Source organism: Toxotes jaculatrix, chromosome 24, assembly GCF_017976425.1.
Source record: "Toxotes jaculatrix isolate fToxJac2 chromosome 24, fToxJac2.pri, whole genome shotgun sequence".
Taxonomy (NCBI): domain Eukaryota; kingdom Metazoa; phylum Chordata; class Actinopteri; family Toxotidae; genus Toxotes; species Toxotes jaculatrix.
Genome location: NC_054417.1, coordinates 295,421 through 311,715, shown reverse-complemented (window position 1 = coordinate 311,715; position 16,295 = coordinate 295,421). Strand labels below are relative to the sequence as shown.

At 46.3% G+C, this 16,295-nt stretch overlaps 2 protein-coding genes and 1 long non-coding RNA gene across 3 annotated transcripts; 2 read left to right on the top strand and 1 right to left on the bottom strand.

The window, feature by feature from the left end:
• Nucleotides 1-109: 109 nt before the first annotated feature.
• On the top strand, nucleotides 110-3,134 carry LOC121177722. Its single transcript, XR_005893345.1, has 5 exons — nucleotides 110-1,021; nucleotides 1,117-1,381; nucleotides 1,511-2,640; nucleotides 2,746-2,922; nucleotides 2,999-3,134. It is a non-coding gene; the product is annotated as an uncharacterized LOC121177722 (long non-coding RNA).
• Nucleotides 3,135-4,410: 1,276 nt separating this feature from the next.
• Nucleotides 4,411-7,858, bottom strand: LOC121177662 (NLR family CARD domain-containing protein 3-like; the record flags this gene model as incomplete). Its single annotated transcript, XM_041031962.1, has 5 exons — nucleotides 4,411-5,067; nucleotides 5,196-5,242; nucleotides 5,432-5,605; nucleotides 5,794-5,967; nucleotides 6,081-7,858. Coding segments are annotated over 5 exons (2,709 nt in total), but the record flags the coding sequence as incomplete, so codon positions are not given.
• Nucleotides 7,859-11,257: 3,399 nt separating this feature from the next.
• Nucleotides 11,258-16,274, top strand: f2 (coagulation factor II (thrombin)). Its single transcript, XM_041031965.1, has 15 exons — nucleotides 11,258-11,444; nucleotides 11,731-11,811; nucleotides 11,940-12,019; nucleotides 12,129-12,153; nucleotides 12,922-12,987; nucleotides 13,075-13,183; nucleotides 13,276-13,412; nucleotides 13,639-13,932; nucleotides 14,059-14,175; nucleotides 14,445-14,571; nucleotides 14,806-14,973; nucleotides 15,082-15,255; nucleotides 15,500-15,678; nucleotides 15,890-15,960; nucleotides 16,045-16,274. The coding sequence occupies exons 1-15, from the start codon at nucleotides 11,372-11,374 to the stop codon at nucleotides 16,195-16,197; spliced, it is 1,854 nt and encodes a 617-aa protein (XP_040887899.1). The 5' UTR covers nucleotides 11,258-11,371; the 3' UTR covers nucleotides 16,198-16,274.
• Nucleotides 16,275-16,295: the final 21 nt, after the last annotated feature.

Genomic DNA, 16,295 nt, shown 5'->3' with positions numbered 1-16,295 from the left:
ATGAATGACTGGTTCATTTATAAAGTGGTTAAACATGAAAGAAACAGGAAGTTGTGTGACACCTGACGTCAGGTGGTGACAAACAGTTACTTCCGTTTGTGCAGGGGCAGTCAGCGCAGGCCCTACCACTTAATCAGTTAGTCCCGGTGCGGTGCGGAATGTTTGAAATGCAAAGCTTGAGTTGATCTCTGATCGGAGACTAACATGTTGTTCGTTTGTGTGCTTTGTTTCCGCAGGACGGACGACACCATGTGGGAGAAAGCACCGTACCTGGCGTCGCTCATCGTCTCTACCTGTGTGTGCGCGTGCGTGCGTGCGTGCGTGCAGGCGCTTGGATCTCAGCGTTGGCAGTGCAGGCTCGTGTCTTCTGCGCGTGTCTTGGTTTGCTCGGTTTAGAGGCTTTGTCACTGGTGTAGCTGCCTTAGAGTTTGGCTCTGGCCAGGTGTTGGAGAGGCTTAGCTGTGGATGGATCAGTGTGTGGAAGTCACGCGGGTCTGCGCAGGTTTAGAGCGCGCGTTTGCTGTTGTCGGTGGGTGAAAGCATATTATACAGTTGTGATCCGGACACAACTGTAAATATGTGGAAGCCTGTAGTCAGATAGTGTTTGCAGCATGGGCTGAAGTGTGAAGTGTTGTTGGGCTTAGTTGTGTATGTGGTTGTGGCCAGGCTTAGTTGTGAGTGTGTGGAGGTCATGTGGGACAGACCATGGCCTGTGTGGAGCTTAGGTAGACCCTCTGCTGCGTCTTGAAGTGTTGCAGAATGTTAAAAATTTTAGGTTTGAGATTCAAAGCCTGTGTTTGGTTGGTGTGTGTGTGTGTGTGTGTGTGTGTGTGTGTTCTCTCAGCAGGAAGGATGAGCTGATCCAGAGGATCATCATCATGAGAGCAAGCATGTGAGTCAACATTACTCATTGTTTCTATGTTTTTGTTTGTGTTTTGTTTTCTCCCTGTGTGTTCCACAGGTGGCTGCATCTGGCTGAGTGGGGAGCCAACTTTGAGGCCGTGGGCAACGTGGAGCTCAGGTGAGACTCCTGCTGCAGCTGGAAGTGAAATGAAACATTAGAAGTTCAAGCTTTGACCTGATTAGTGTCTGAAACCAGTGTGTTGATGTTTTCAGCAGGATGGAGGAGCTGGGTGAGAGGACCATTTGAGACCAGGTGAGCAAGATCCATATTGCACGTTTTTACACTTATGCATGCACTAATGTTAGTGTGTGTGTGTGTGTGTGTGTGTTTGTGTGTGTGTGTTTGTGTGTGTGTGTGAGAGAGAGCATTGTAGGTGTCTGCTGGGTGGAGCCAGGGAAGGTGCTGCTGGTGAGGATAGAGTGCCATCCTCTGGGAGTGAGGGACACATCCAGGCAGGTGTTGTCTGAGCTCTGTGTGGTGAGTGGATGAAGGGAAAAAAAAATAAAATAAAATAAATAATAATGAAGGGATGTTTCAAAGGTGATTTGTGCTGATGCCTCCTATTTATTCCAATGTTTAGTGTTTGTGTCTTTGTGTCTCTTGAAGGATGGCAGAGCTTATTTGGAGGCCGTGAGAGACCAGGTGAGAGGAGGCCATGACAGACCAGGTGAGAGGAGGCCGTGAGAGACCAGGTGAGAGGAGGCCATGACAGACCAGGTGAGAGGAGGCCGTGAGAGACCAGGTGAGAGGAGGCCATGACAGACCAGGTGAGAGGAGGCCGTGAGAGACCAGGTGAGAGGAGGCCATGACAGACCAGGTGAGAGGAGGCCATGACAGACCAGGTGAGAGGAGGCCGTGAGAGACCAGGTGAGATACATTAATGTCTCTGTTTCTAGGTGTATGGGGCTTCAGCTCAGATGAGGTGATCCAGAGGACCTCAAGAGAAGGTGGGAGCATCCACATTGGACAGTTTTTCTACACATACATTCCTTAATTTGTGTTTTTGTGTGTGTCTGTGTGTATGTGTCTGAGTGTTGGAAGTGCAGGCTCGTCTTCAGCTCAGTTTCAAGTCTTCGTTCTGTCCAGGTGTTTTGGAGTTTGGTTCTCGTTGATCAAGGTGTTTGTGTTGTCGGTGGGTGAAAGCATATTATACAGTTGTGATCCGGACACAACTGTAGATATGTGGAAGCCTGTAGTCAGATAGTGTTGGCAGCATGGGCTGAAGTGTGAAGTGTTGTAGGTAGTTGTCAGTGTGTGGATGTCACATGGGTCAGTGTAGGTTTACTGTGTGTGAGATGTCTTTGGCTCTTGGTGTAGAAGCTGTCCATAGTTGTCTATTGTTGCTTTGTGGTTACTGTTTAGGTGTTGTGCATAGGCCTGTAGGTGTGTGAGTGTTGGAAGTGCAGGCTTGTCTTCTGCTCAGTTTAGAGGCTTTGTCCTGTATCCAGGTGTTTTGGAGTTTGGCTCTTGCTGAGTGTTAAGGTTTAGTTGTGGATGGATTCGGTGTGTGAAAGGAATTGGTTGGTGTAGGTTTAGATTGTGTGAGATGTAGTTGCCTCTTCATGTAGAAGCTGTCAGTAGTTGTATATTGCTGATGGGGCAGTGTGTGTTTGTATGTGTGTGTATGTGTGGCTGTGTTTAGCAGGTTCTGGTGGAGTCTGGGATCCAGCTGAGGTGTGGTTCTGCAGGCTTGTTTTGATGAAGGCTGTCATGGAGAAAGTCACAGTGGAGTTCAGGTAGGCCTCCTGCTGCATCTGGAAGTTTTGCAGAATGTTTAAAATGCAAGTTTAGTTTCTTTCTTCCTGCAGCTTATGTTTCTTTTTTCTTTGTATGTTGTGCAGGATGGAGGAGCTGATCCAGAGGACCTGATCCAGAGGACCAGATCTAGAGGACCTGATCCAGAGGACCTGATCCAGAGGACCAGATCCAGAGGACCTGATCCAGAGGACCTGATCCAGAGGAGCTGATCCAGAGGACCTGATCCAGAGGACCAGATCCAGAGGACCATGAGGGACAGGGTGAGAGCAAACATATTGGTCAACATTGCTCAGTGTTTTTACTTTTAAAGATTAATTTATGTTTCTGTGTGTTCAGGATGCTTCGGGTCAGAGGCAGTTGGTGTGTGTTCTGGGCCATGAAGAGGAAGAATTGCATAGAGCTGTGTCTCTTGCTTGGGTGTTTTGTAAATAAAGACTTGATTTTTGTACCTAATGGCACTTGTCTGTTTGTTGGCTGTTTATTTTGATGTGTGAACTGACTTTGAGGCTGTGTGGAGTTTGGAGAATGTGCTGTTTAACCTTGGTGATTGGCTCCACACTTTAACGTTTCAGCCTGAGGTAGAGGACTTTCTTTGTTTAAATGGTAGAGTCAGCTGTGGACTGTCAGTCTAAATGTAGTTGTAATAATTTGGCTAAATTGTTTGTGTTCTCCGTCTGGGCTTGCATGCAATGTTAACATTTTAGCTCATTTTAGCCATGTGCTGCTAACAAAAATTAACTAAATAATAGACTCTGTTATTCAGATTTATTAAGCAATTGCATGTTTCTCCATTTACCCCTGGATTGATGTGGAGTGAGGACACAAAGATTAATTAGACCTTGGTCAAATAGTAATTTGAAAGAGTCTTGTGATAGTAAGAGTAGCAGACGGGGACTTGCCACCCTTCAAATGAAGAAAAGCACAGGAAAGTACTGTTTGATGCATAATGAGTCTTGCCTGTGAAGGACACATGCTTATAAGCTACTAAATAAATAAACCAAAAAATAGAGCAGGTGTAGAATGATCTGAAGTCGTACACTGTGTTAAACTATTTTTGAAGTTGAGTTGACTTTGTTGTCGCTGTGCAGTGACTGGAGCTGGATTTGGATTATCTTCAGCATTTTATTTCCTTCTAAAATCAGCATTGTCTCATTAATGTCATAAAAGAAAATGCCCTCCTTTCAGACAATCCAGAAGTGTTCCAGTATTCCACCATGCAAACCCGACATGCTTTCATGTGTTGCAAAGGCAAATTCCTGTTTGTCTGCTGATGCTAACCACTTAGTTTGTGTTCTCCTGTCCCCCTCCACAGAGTCCTGAGCAGTGGACGACCTTTCCCATCATTCTTCAGTAGCCTGTGTGGGCCTTCTCTGCCAGGATGGCGGCTGCCAGCTGCTGGAGGTCAGTGACGAGTGGGCCCCTGGCCAACATCTGACACACTCTCTGCCTGTGTGGGAGCCAGGCAGCGGCAAAGGGGAGAGCCAGGGGGGTTAGGGTTGGTCTGGGGCAGAGAGTTGTGGTCACCTGGGCTGCTGGAGCAAGCAGCCAGTGGTTGGTGCTGGAGATGAGGGGGGTAAGGGGTAGAGGGCACGCTTTGGGGGAGCCTCTGGTGGTGGCTGATCTTGAGCACGAGCTCTGCCCATGTGTCACACTCAGGTGGTAACTGTGAACACTGGGATCGGACATGTGACTGTGTGGGATATTTGTGAAATCAGCAGGATGAAGGCCACAGAGAGTTAGAAGAGTTTAACTAATAAACTGCTTTAATACATGCAACAAAGGTGTGTGTGAGTGACAGAGACAGACATGGACAGACTGAACTACCTGTGAGACAGTTTCTCTAACAGGAGGATACTCTCTTTGCTACATTCAACACAGAGACACTGAGGAACCAGACCAGAAACTAAAGCCAAACCCAGGATACAGAGGTTCAGTGAAAGTGGTGCTGAAGGTGTAGAGGTGGATCAGTGAGTCAGAGGAGACTCTGTAGAAGGACAGAGAGCCAGCAGGACAGTCCACATACACTGCTACTCTGTCAGAGATGGAGGAGGATGAGAAGGAGGAGACAGATGTCACTCTGTTATTGTGACAGACAGAGTAATGACGATCCAAGCAGATCAGACTCCAGGACTGTTTGTTCCATCCAAACACACAGTTTTCTCTTTCTCCTTTCCTTCTGATTCCTGTGTAACTCACTGATATATCAACCTCTCCTCTCCACTCGACCTCCCAGTAACAGCGACCAGTCAGACCATTACTACACAGCAGCTGAGGACACTCGTCAAATCTGTCTGCATGATCAGGATATGACTGATCCTCCTCCACGTGTGTCGCCTTCCTGTTGTTGTCAGACAGTTTGATCTTTGTGTTTACAGTGTTTGTGTCGATGGTGAGTTCACAGAAATCTGATGGAGAGAAGAAGACACAACACAGCTGCAGTTATTGATCTATCACCTGATCATTGATCGACACTGTGAAGATGGTTGGATGTGAGCTGCTTTGTTTTCAGGAGTCAAATGAAAACCACACTTACACTTCCTCAGACCTGGTCTCAACCATCGGACTCCACCAGGCTCCACCCTGAAAGGAGGAGGGGGGTCAGACCAGCACGCTCCCTCTCAGCAAACATGGACATTACATGGCTCTCTCACACACACTTTGATTATTCTGCTCATTCAGCAACGACACAAAGGACCTGGAGGACAAAATGTCTCCAGCTCTTCCTCCTCTATCACACACTGTCTGTGGCCGCAGCAGGCCTCTCCATACCTGAGGGTGTCCAGGCTCCAGTGTGGATCCTCCAGTCCAGCAGCCAGTAGCTTCCCTCCTGAGTCTCCTGGATGATTGTAGCTCAGGTCCAGCTCTCTCAGATGGGAGGGGTTGGAGCTCAGAGCTGAGCCCAGAGAAGCACAGCCTTCCTCTGTGATCAGACAGCCTGACAGCCTGCAGACACACATGAGACTGATCCTCATATCCTGGACTGAGATTAGAGGGCTGAATAATAGATCGAATACAATTCAGTGACTGATTAAATTACACAGGGGACAGTTTGTCTGTTTGACATTCAGAAAGCAGAGTAAACCAAAAACATTTTGTGTTGAAGTGTTACCATAAGTGTGCTAAATCCTGACCTGAGAGTCTCCAGGGTACAGTGTGGACTCTTCAGTCCAGCAGACAGAAGCTTCACCCCTGAATCCTGCAGGTCGTTGTCACTCAGGTCCAGGTGTCTCAGACTACAGGACTGGGAGCTGAGAACTGAGGACAGAGCCTCACAGCTTCTCTCTGAGAGGTTACAGCTGCTCAGTCTGAAGAGATGATGAGAAGGAATTAAAGGAGAGAGGAATTTATTTTCCCTCCTGTTGAAAAACAGCAGAGTCTTTATACAGTGATGAATAAATCCAACTATGGACACACTTACAGAGCTTTGTTAGAGGCTTTGACCACTGGCAGCAGCCTCAGAAGAGCCTCCTCTGAAGCAGAGTATTTCTTCAGCTCAAACACGTCCAGATCTTTTTCTGATGACAGTAAGATGAAGACCAGAGCGGACCACTGAGCAGGAGACAGTTCATCTGTGGACAGACGTCCTGAACTCAGGGACTGTTGGATCTGCTCCACCAGAGAACGATCATTCAGTTCATTCAGACAGTGGAACAGGTTGATGCTTTGCTCTGCAGAGGGAGTCTCTTCAATCTTCTTCTTGATGTACTGGACTGTTTCCTGATTGGACTGTGAGACACTTCCTGTCTGTGTCAGCAGACCTCGTAGGAGACTCTGATTGGTCTGCAGTGAAAGACCCAGGAGGAAGCGGAGGAACAGGTCCAGGTGTCCATTTGGACTCTGTAAGGCCTCGTCCACAGCCCTCTGGTAGAAGGCTGTTGGATCAGGTTGGTATCCAAACAGTTTAGACCACAGGGAGGGTTTTTCTTCTGACAGCAGATTGACTCCAGAGCTGATGAAGGTCAGATGGACATGAAGAGCAGCCAGAAACTCCTGAAGACTCAGATGGACGAAGCAGAACACCTTGTCCTGGTACAGTCCTCTCTCCTCCTTAAAGACCTGTGTGAACACTCCTGAGTAAACTGAGGCTGCTCTGATATCGATGCCACACTCTGTCAGGTCTGATTCATAGAAGATCAGGTTTCCTTTCTGCAGCTGCTCAAAAGCCAGTTTTCCCAGAGACTCCATCATCTTCCTGGTCTCTGGACTCCACTGTGGATCTGTCTCAGATCCTCCATCATACTTGACTGTCTTCAGTTTGGACTGAACTACCAGGAAGTGGATGTACATCTCAGTCAGGGTCTGGGGCAGCCCTCCTACCTCTCTGCTTTCCAACACATCCTCCAGAACTGTAGCAGTGATCCAGCAGAAGACCGGGATGTGGCACATGATGTGGAGGCTTCGTGAAGTCTTGATGTGGGAGATGATCCTTCTGGCCTGCTCCTCATCTCTGAACCTCTTCCTGAAGTAGTCCTCCTTCTGTGGGTCAGTGAACCCTCTGACCTCTGTCACCATGTCAACACACTCAGGAGGGATCTGATTGGCTGCTGCAGGTCGTGTGGTTATCCAGAGGCGAGCGGAGGGAAGCAGTTTCCCTCTGATGAGGTTTGTCAGCAGCACATCCACTGAGGTGGACTCTGTAACATCAGTCAGGACCTCAGTGTTGTGGAAGTCCAGAGGAAGTCGACACTCATCCAGACCGTCAAAGATGAACAGAACCTGGACGTCTTCAAACCTGCAGAGTCCTGCTTCTTTGGTTTCAGGAAAGAAGTGATGAACAAGTTCCACCAAGCTGAACTTTTTCTCTTTCAGCACATTCAGCTCTCTGAACGTGAATGGAAATGTGAAGTGTATGTCCTGGTTGGCTTTGTCTTCAGCCCAGTCCAGAGTCAACTTCTGTGTTAAGACTGTTTTCCCAATGCCAGCCACTCCCTTTGTCATCACTCTTCTGATTGGTCCGTCTCGTCCAGGTGAGGCTTTAAAGATGTCTTCTTGTCTGATGGTAGTTTCTGCTCTGGCTGGTTTCCTGGATGCTGTTTGAATCTGTCTGACCTCATGTTGATCGTTGACCTCTCCAGTCCCTCCCTCTGTGATGTAGAGCTCTGTGTAGATCTGATTCAGGAGGGTTGGCTGTCCTGCTTTAGAGATCCCCTCAAACACACACTGGAACTTCTTCTTCAGAGTAGATTTGAGTTTATGTTGACAAACTGCAGCATCATGTCCTGAATGAACAAACAAGAAACAACATCAATGACTGATTCATAAAGAAAACATGACATGTTCATCCCCCTAAAGGACACACATGAACATATGTCCCTCCATGTGTTGAGACGTTAGTAAATGTCCCATTTGTCCATCATGTTGAATCTTTAGAGAAATCCTCTTACTGCTGTGCAGACAGTCAGCCAGCTCCTCCTGCTTCATCCTCCTCAGGAAGTTCACTGTGATCTTCACCAAAGCCTCTCTGCTGCTCCACCTCTGCTCTTCATCCTCACCGTCCAACACCTCCTCATCCTCCCTCTGACTCTCATCTGGACCCAGAACCTTTTGGATCTCCTTCAGCTCCTTCTTCACAAAAGTCACAATGTTCTTCTCCAGCAGCTGGAACACAAAACGATATGAATGACACAACCAAAGTAAAACCATGGAGCCAAACATCACATCCATGTTGGACACTCTGACAATCCACTGGTCTAAAAAGTGCAGCATGGACATTATTGTGAACACAACAGATGTCAAAGTGGTTCTTGTCCATGTACAGACCATAAATATGGAGTCCAGCTGTGTTGGATGCTGCTGGACAGACTGAGCACTGGGAACCTCTGAGCTCTCCTTGTCCACTCTGTGGAGGAATCAGGAAGAATTAGCTCACATTATGTCTGTCCACACTGAGACACTCACAAGGTCGAGGTCCATGAAGTCATATGTGGATGTGAACAGCGAATCAGACGACTTCCTTTACCAGTAAAGGTTTACTAGTCCTGCTGATCCCACTGAGAATCAACAGCTCAGTCTCCTTGTAGCAGTAGTAAGACTTTTTACTTTCCATCAAACAAATCTATTATTCACACAGTGTTTCCATGGTAATGATGAAAACATGAAATCAGTGGGAGCTCACTTCCTTGCAGCAGAGTGAGGTCGTCCTCTAAATTCAATGATGCGACCCATTGACCAGTCACTCTTCATAGACACAGCGCTGGGTTCAGGTTCAGGAGCATCTGGTCTCTGGTGGATCCTGGAAACCCAAAGACAATCAGTATTAGCACCTAACAGATCTGACAGACCTGGTTACTGCCCACCGATCCTCATCTCACCTCTGAGCTTTGGTCTGGGTCTCATGGTCCCACCACAGACTGGTTTTATGGGGATGGACTCCCTCGTCTCTGTTCTCACACTGAGGCATGATACTGAACTCACATCAGCTCACACACTTCACCTGGAGAGGAAACACAGATCATTCATCTGCACATCAACTGAAATGACTGAAAACTGATCAGCTCTTCTTTCCTCTGTCAGGTCAGTGTCACCTGACTGCAGTCAGAGGACGCTGCTGTCCTTCTACTGTCGGTCCACCAGGTGGCGCCAAGGAGCTACAGTGACGTGAGGAGAACAGACCCACAGATCCACTGATTTCATCTACAAAACGACTGTATGACACAAGCTACAGCTGATTATTCCACACACAACAACTGGGACTAAATATAACATTTATATAATAATATTCCAGTGGCCCTTTCAGTCGGGGCCCCTGACAGTTTCCTGCCTTGTCTAATGGTAAAGTCTGAATCTGTGTGAAGCACCAACCACAAACCAAACAGCAGAGACAGAGACAGACATCAATAAAAACTCCAAACATGTTGTGACAGACAGTTTTGCTGTTTGCACTGTGAACAACCACAGAGATATCATCACCTACCAGAGCCAAATTCATCAGGTACTCTTTTCCTGACAGGACCAGAGGGCCGCATTTAGCGGCTCAGGCCCGCCTCCTCCACAGGCGGCTTCAGACAAGGAAAGCTGCCTTAAGTCATCAGTTAGTGGAGCCACAGACTAACAAAGGCCCCGTGTTCAGCCACTGAGCATCAGCTCACTCTGCTTCTACTCTGACTCCACTGCTTTAACTACAAGCATCGACACAACACGGAGGATAATGACAGGCCCCTCCTGCCTCACCCGGACTTTACAGAGACAGCTCAGAGTCACAACACACTATAAATACACAAAAACACCACAACACTCTACAAACCACAGAGCAACAACAGCAACGCAAAAACTCGAAGGTCAGATAATTCAGGTAACAACGAGCAACATTTACCTTCAGATGGAGAAAATCAGCTGCGACACAAAGTGCAGCGAAAGTGAAACTAAACGAGCAGGAAACGAGAGGGAGGATAAACACTGACATGTATAATTCTCTATGATAGAACACATAACATTGACACTGAAATAATCTTTATCACACCGTCATAACAAAATTTTCTTCAGGGTTTTTATCAATTTAAATGGGGAAGCAACATGTACGTTTTTTATTTTCATATTTTCTTTTCTTCATTTGTTTTAATTAATTATACTAGTTCTTCTTCTCCTATTTATTTTTACTTCTTCCTGTGGAGTCAAATTTCTTTCTATGTGTATTTTATGTATTTTTAAATCACGGTGTAGTTCGGTGTGCACTTTATCCAGACGCTGACTTTCTTTCACTATCCCAGCAGAGGTCAGTATTACCTCTGTTTAACTGACGCATGTTTCTCATGTTCATAACCAGAACGTATTTATGTCCTGTTCATTCCTGAAGGTCTTTGTGTCTTTTTAGTTCATATTTATATGAATCATAAACCAGCGGCTCAGATCTCCTGTAAATTATGATTCTCAGTCATTTGTGAGCTGTGAGGAGCAGCCTAGTCTCTGGTCTTAGTTTGGTTTTTAAGGAACCCTGAGTGGCCTGGTCCAGCTCTCTGCATGTACAGCTCCTGTTCCACACTTTCACCTCAGTATCTGCAAGTAAATATTTGCTGTGGCTGGTGGTGAGTCTGACAGAGGCCAGATCAATAGAGATTCAGAGGGACTGCAGCATGTTGGTTTTCATTCCTGTTATGTCGCTCAGTGTTTTTCTTTTAACTGCTCAGTGTAGTCGCTCAGCTTTAAAGTTGTGAAAAAAAAACGAGTCCTGAATCCTGACCCCTGACCCAAGTGTTCCACCCTCAGCCTCTGTTCATTTACACAGGTGACGAATTTCAAGCAGCATGGGAACAAAGGTTTGTACGGTCAGAGCTGATGCCACAGCAGCAGCTGTGACTAATATTTTATCAGGTGAACAGCAAAGTGCAGTTTCACGTCTCTTTCACTTCATTTCCTGCAGTTTTTTCTGTTTCCTGTGTATTAATTCATTTTATTTCGGTCTCTGAAACAGTCTGAACACAGACTGAACATTAAAACCTCCTTGAAGGAGGATTTACTTCAGGACAGACTGTTGGATTAGACTGGACCCTGAGTCCATGTCCTACATCAGAGACAGTCTGGATGTCCTGAGCACAGAAGGCTGAGTCAAAGTAAACATGTTCATATGAAACATGTCCCACTCATCAGCCTGACAAACTCATACTTTGACCCTTTGGTCAATATTCTCCCCCAGAGACAGAGCGAGACAGAGAGACAGACTGAAGAGGAAGTCTGCTGGATCTGGTTCTGAGGTTCTGCTTGGACATCTGGATCATGGTGGAACCAGGACTGAAACCAGCTGCTGTTCTACTGCTGTTTTTACTGCACAGCTGCCTGGCAAACTATGGTACCACAACTTTATTTCATCTCTTCTTACTGTTACCGGTGGTCGTGGCTGTCGTAGTCCTGTTAGCAGTCGAGCCAAAGTAATAAAAGATTTAGATTTGACAAACATGAGTTCTTTCACTTTTGCTACTTTATGTAGATTTTTTTAATAGTACTTTTACTATTTATTTGTCTGCTCTAATTAAATCTGATCTAATCACCGAGCAAAGACCAACAGAAGATCCTGCCTTCATGAGTGTTAGAATCCGTTTTTTGTAGAAAGGCACTGATTTTCTGTCTTTTTGTAGTTTTCCTCAACAGCCAGCTGGCCTCACAGGTGTTGGTCCGGAACCGACGGGCCAATCAGCTGTTTGAGGAGGTGAAACCAGGTAATTTATCTGCTTACAGGTCTCAGTCAGTGCTCCATGTGATCTTTTTTGTGAACCAAAGATTATAGGATTTTCTTAAAAATCTGCTGTGTGGGTTGGGAACCACTATGTTTATGATTCCACCTTAGGAAACCTGGAAAGAGAGTGCCTTGAGGAAATCTGTGACCATGAAGAAGCCAGAGAGGTGTTCGAACAGGCGGATAAAACGGTACGACTCCACTCTGTCCTGAATTCATTCTCTCTGTGTGGGTTTAGTCATGGAAACAGTTAGAACATCTAAACAAGTCTAACCAGAAAACAAACTCTGTTCCCTTCAGGAAAACTTCTGGATGAAATATGTGGGTAAGTACATTTGTTTGTATCACTAGGTAGAACACCAGCAGAAGTTCTGTGTGAGAACAATACACACGACCGCCTTAGAACTTCAGACACCTTCACTTTATTATGTTGCGGTCATTTTAAATGGATGAAACTTTAGCTAATGTGTTTGAATACTTTCTGAGGCCATCGAAATTACTTGTAAGGATTTCCTCTTTGAAACACATCTGTGTTTCACGACCGCCTGTGACCGACTGTGTTTGAAACACATCTGTGACCGACTGTGTTTGAAACACATCTGTGTTCAAACACATCTGTGTTTCAAAGAGGAACACTGACACTGACGTCTGTTTTTCACAGACCTACAACATCCAGTATTTTCTTAAAAACTCAAATATAACCAGGTCATTTTTGGGAAATTATGAGGAACGTCTGAAGGAAACGAGCTGGAAAACAAAGGACCTGTGAAATAAAGTTTTATTGAAATTTGCAGTAAATCAGGACCAAAGGACATTTTGGGAAACGTCTTTCTGCAGTCAGATGAGAAGATGGATGTCAGCTCCATCTCAGGACGTTCAGTGCAGGCGGATAGTTTAGCGAAGAGTTTTAGTTTGCTAGATTCTCTGAGAACTTTAGTTCTAATCTGCTGTAACTCTGTATTAGTAAAGTGGAGTTTAATCAGGTGTAGGCTGCACAAACACGAACAAAGTCCACAGCTCACACATACACAACCCTGAGTACACAAACATCTAACTACCTGTCTGTCTTCCTGTCTGTCTGTTTGTCCTCCAGACTGTAAAGGAACTCAGATGCAAAGAACAAAAAGCAACATCAACACTATCAGACAGTGTATCGAAGGTAAATACAAACAAGCCTGAATAACATGAAAATGTAACATGATATAATGTGCATGTACAGTGACTGTGTGTGTGTGTGTGTTTTCAGGTCAGTGTATTTTTGGTAAGGGAGTGAACTATGAAGGAAATATCAACATCACAAAATCAGGGAGACTGTGTCAGCACTGGAGGCACAGCTTCCCACACCCCATCATGAGGTAGCCAACTATCTACCTACCTACCCATAAAGATACTAGTTAGTTAGTGGCCAGCTGCATTAAGCTCTGTCTGTCTGCTCACCTGTCTGTAGGGAGTTTAATACCTCAGAGCCAAACAGTAACCTGGAGGAAAACTTCTGTCGAAACCCTGACAGCCGTGCTGAGGGACCCTGGTGTTTCACCAAAGACCCGACGGTCCAGAAAGAGGCCTGCACGGTGCCCATATGTGGCAAGTATCCTGTCTTTGCTTTCTCCGGCCACCTCACCTCTCCATCACCTGCACTCATCACCAGCTGTGTAACAGTGTTTACATCAGTGTGAGCTCCACGTCGTGGTCGGTCAGTTGATCTGTTCAGCTAGAGGTTAAAGGTCACAGGTCCTGGAAGATAAGAACCTGCAGTGATAGTTACCGCAATGAACAAGATTAATTAAGCGCTCTCTTTTTTTATTTCAAGGTGAGGTCTTTGTCCCGACCACTGTGGCCCCTGACCCAGTCCAAACCGGCGAGTGTTTACCCAACTATGGTGTAGACTACGTAGGTGACCTGAATGTTACCTTGGGAGGCCACACCTGTCTGCAGTGGTCATCACCGAAGGTCAAACCCCTCAGCCGGGACAAGGAGTTCATCCCTGAGGTCAACCTGCAGGGCAACAAGTGCCGTAATCCTGACAACGACCCTGAGGGCCCCTGGTGCTATGTGGAGATTTCTGGAAATGTGACGGTCGACTTCTGTGACATGAACCTGTGTGGTAAATACTGCAGTGTGGTACTAGTGTGTGGTACAAATCCCCAGTGAGCACCAGTACTGCCTTAGAATATTTCACAGGTGATACTCTCTGCCCTCCTCTTACCTGTCTCACCTGTCTGTGTCCCAGAGGATCTGTTGGTTGATGGCCTGCAGACGACACAGACTGAAGGCAGGGAGCGCTCTGTCCTGACTTCCACCAGGAGACAGTTTTTCAGTCCTCGCACCTTTGGACAAGGAGAGAATGGTGAGTCCACAGTTGTCAATAACAGATTTACTGATTAATAAACATTTAACTTAAACATTTACTGGCTGGTTGACTGACTGGTTAATTTGCATAATTAGTAGTTTTAAGAAACTGGTGCATTGACTTTTTAAGCGGCACTGAATGGACTGTTTAACAGGTGTGTTGACTCACTACTAAACTGGTGTGCAGTCTGGTTGACCATCTTATGAACTGGTCTACAGTCTGGTTGACCACCTTACTGACTGATAACCTGACTGGTTGCATTGCAGAGTGTGGACAGCGCCCCCTGTTTGAAAAGAAGAGCAAAAAGGACACAAAGGAGGATGAGCTGTTGGAGTCATACAGAGATAAACGCATTGTTGGGGGTGATGATGCCGAGGTGGCCTCAGCACCATGGTAAATACAACAACAAGCTGTCACCGCGGTAACCTTGGCACTACATAAACAGTCTTGGTAACTATCAGCAGTGGTAAATGCTGCTAAGAACACACCAAAATGCCCTGACAAGTGCACCTTCAGTAAGACAAAGGTCAAAGGTCTGAACTTGATTTTGAAAAATGTTCTTTATAACCACACAAATCTCATGGTTGTCATTAGATCTCATGCTGTCACACCTTTTCTTATCTGCAGGCAGGTGATGCTGTACAAGCGTAGCCCCCAGGAGCTGCTGTGTGGAGCCAGCCTGATCAGTGATCAGTGGATCCTCACTGCAGCTCACTGCATCCTCTACCCGCCCTGGAACAAGAACTTCACCAGCAGCGACATACTGGTCCGCCTGGGAAAACACAACAGGGCCAAGTAAGGCTGCATGCCTGTTTACAAAAATGGACGAAACGAGTCCTCAGATTAGAGCAAACAGACATTCTTTTGCAGTGAACTCACCAGAATATTTACTCATCTTTCCAGGTTTGAACGCGGCATTGAGAAGATTGTGGCGATTGATGACATCATCGTCCATCCCAAGTACAACTGGAAGGAAAATCTGAACCGTGACATCGCTTTGCTGCACCTGAGACGACCAGTCACCTTCACCGATGAGATCTTCCCAGTCTGCCTGCCCAGCAGGAAGGTTGCCGAGACGTAAGACACTGACATTTCTAATGGGCCGGTGCAGCCCACAAATTTAAGAGGCCCTGCACTTACAGTACCATGAAATGAACAATTTCAAACTTTCACCAGCCAGTTCGATGTTCCACCTTTAGGTATTCTCCTAATCCCACAAATGTCCTCTGTCTGCCTGGAAAGATAAAATATTTACGAGGGTTTCTGTGGAAGGTGATGGGGTTTTATGAGTTATCTGACACTTCTTTTTTTTCCTCGATAGTCTGATGACCGAAGGCTATAAGGGGCGAGTGACCGGTTGGGGGAACCTGAAGGAAACCTGGAACCCAGCAGCAAGGAATTTACCCACAGTCCTCCAGCAAATCCATCTGCCAATTGTGGACCAGAACACCTGCCGCCTCTCCACATCAGTCAAAATCACAGACAACATGTTCTGCGCTGGTAACGCCTACATTTGTTCTATAAGTTAGAAACGACCTGCAAACCAGACAGCATGTTAGTGTTTTATTCATAGCCATAGTTTGTCCAGTCCTCTGGGTTTGATCAGATACCTGCAGAACTGTGGACATTCCCATCAGCCTGAGCTGGACACTGTGTTTAGTGTTAAATGGTAACCTAGGTCCCCTTTAACTACAAGCTGTGTGTGTTGCAGGTTATAAACCGGAGGACACCCAGCGCGGTGACGCCTGTGAGGGAGACAGTGGTGGACCGTTTGTGATGAAGGTGAGAATCACATTAATGTCGTTGTAAGCAACTAAAAGGAAATGTCAGTGTGTACTGATGCTCAGTGTTTGTTTTTCTGCCCAGTACCCAGCAGAAAACCGCTGGTATCAGATGGGCATCGTGTCGTGGGGCGAGGGCTGCGACAGAGACGGAAAGTATGGCTTCTACACTCACCTGTTCAGGATGACCAGGTGGATGAGGAAGGTTATCGACAAGACAGGAGGAAGCGACGACTGAACACAAAAACACAAACATTCATTTCCTGTTCTCACTGTACAAGCAAGATGATGCTAATAAAGTCTGTTAACATCCTACCTACCACCTACCAAGTTCAC

Excerpts from the sequence above, each read along its gene's own strand:
- f2 (XM_041031965.1), top strand. The coding sequence starts at position 11,372 with ATGGTGGAACCAGGACTGAAACCAGCTGCTGTTCTACTGCTGTTTTTA. Across the intron at positions 11,445-11,730 it reads CAGCTGCCTGGCAAACTATG|TTTTCCTCAACAGCCAGCTG; the intron begins GTACCACAACTT and ends GTCTTTTTGTAG. Across the intron at positions 13,413-13,638 it reads CTGCACGGTGCCCATATGTG|GTGAGGTCTTTGTCCCGACC; the intron begins GCAAGTATCCTG and ends TTTTATTTCAAG.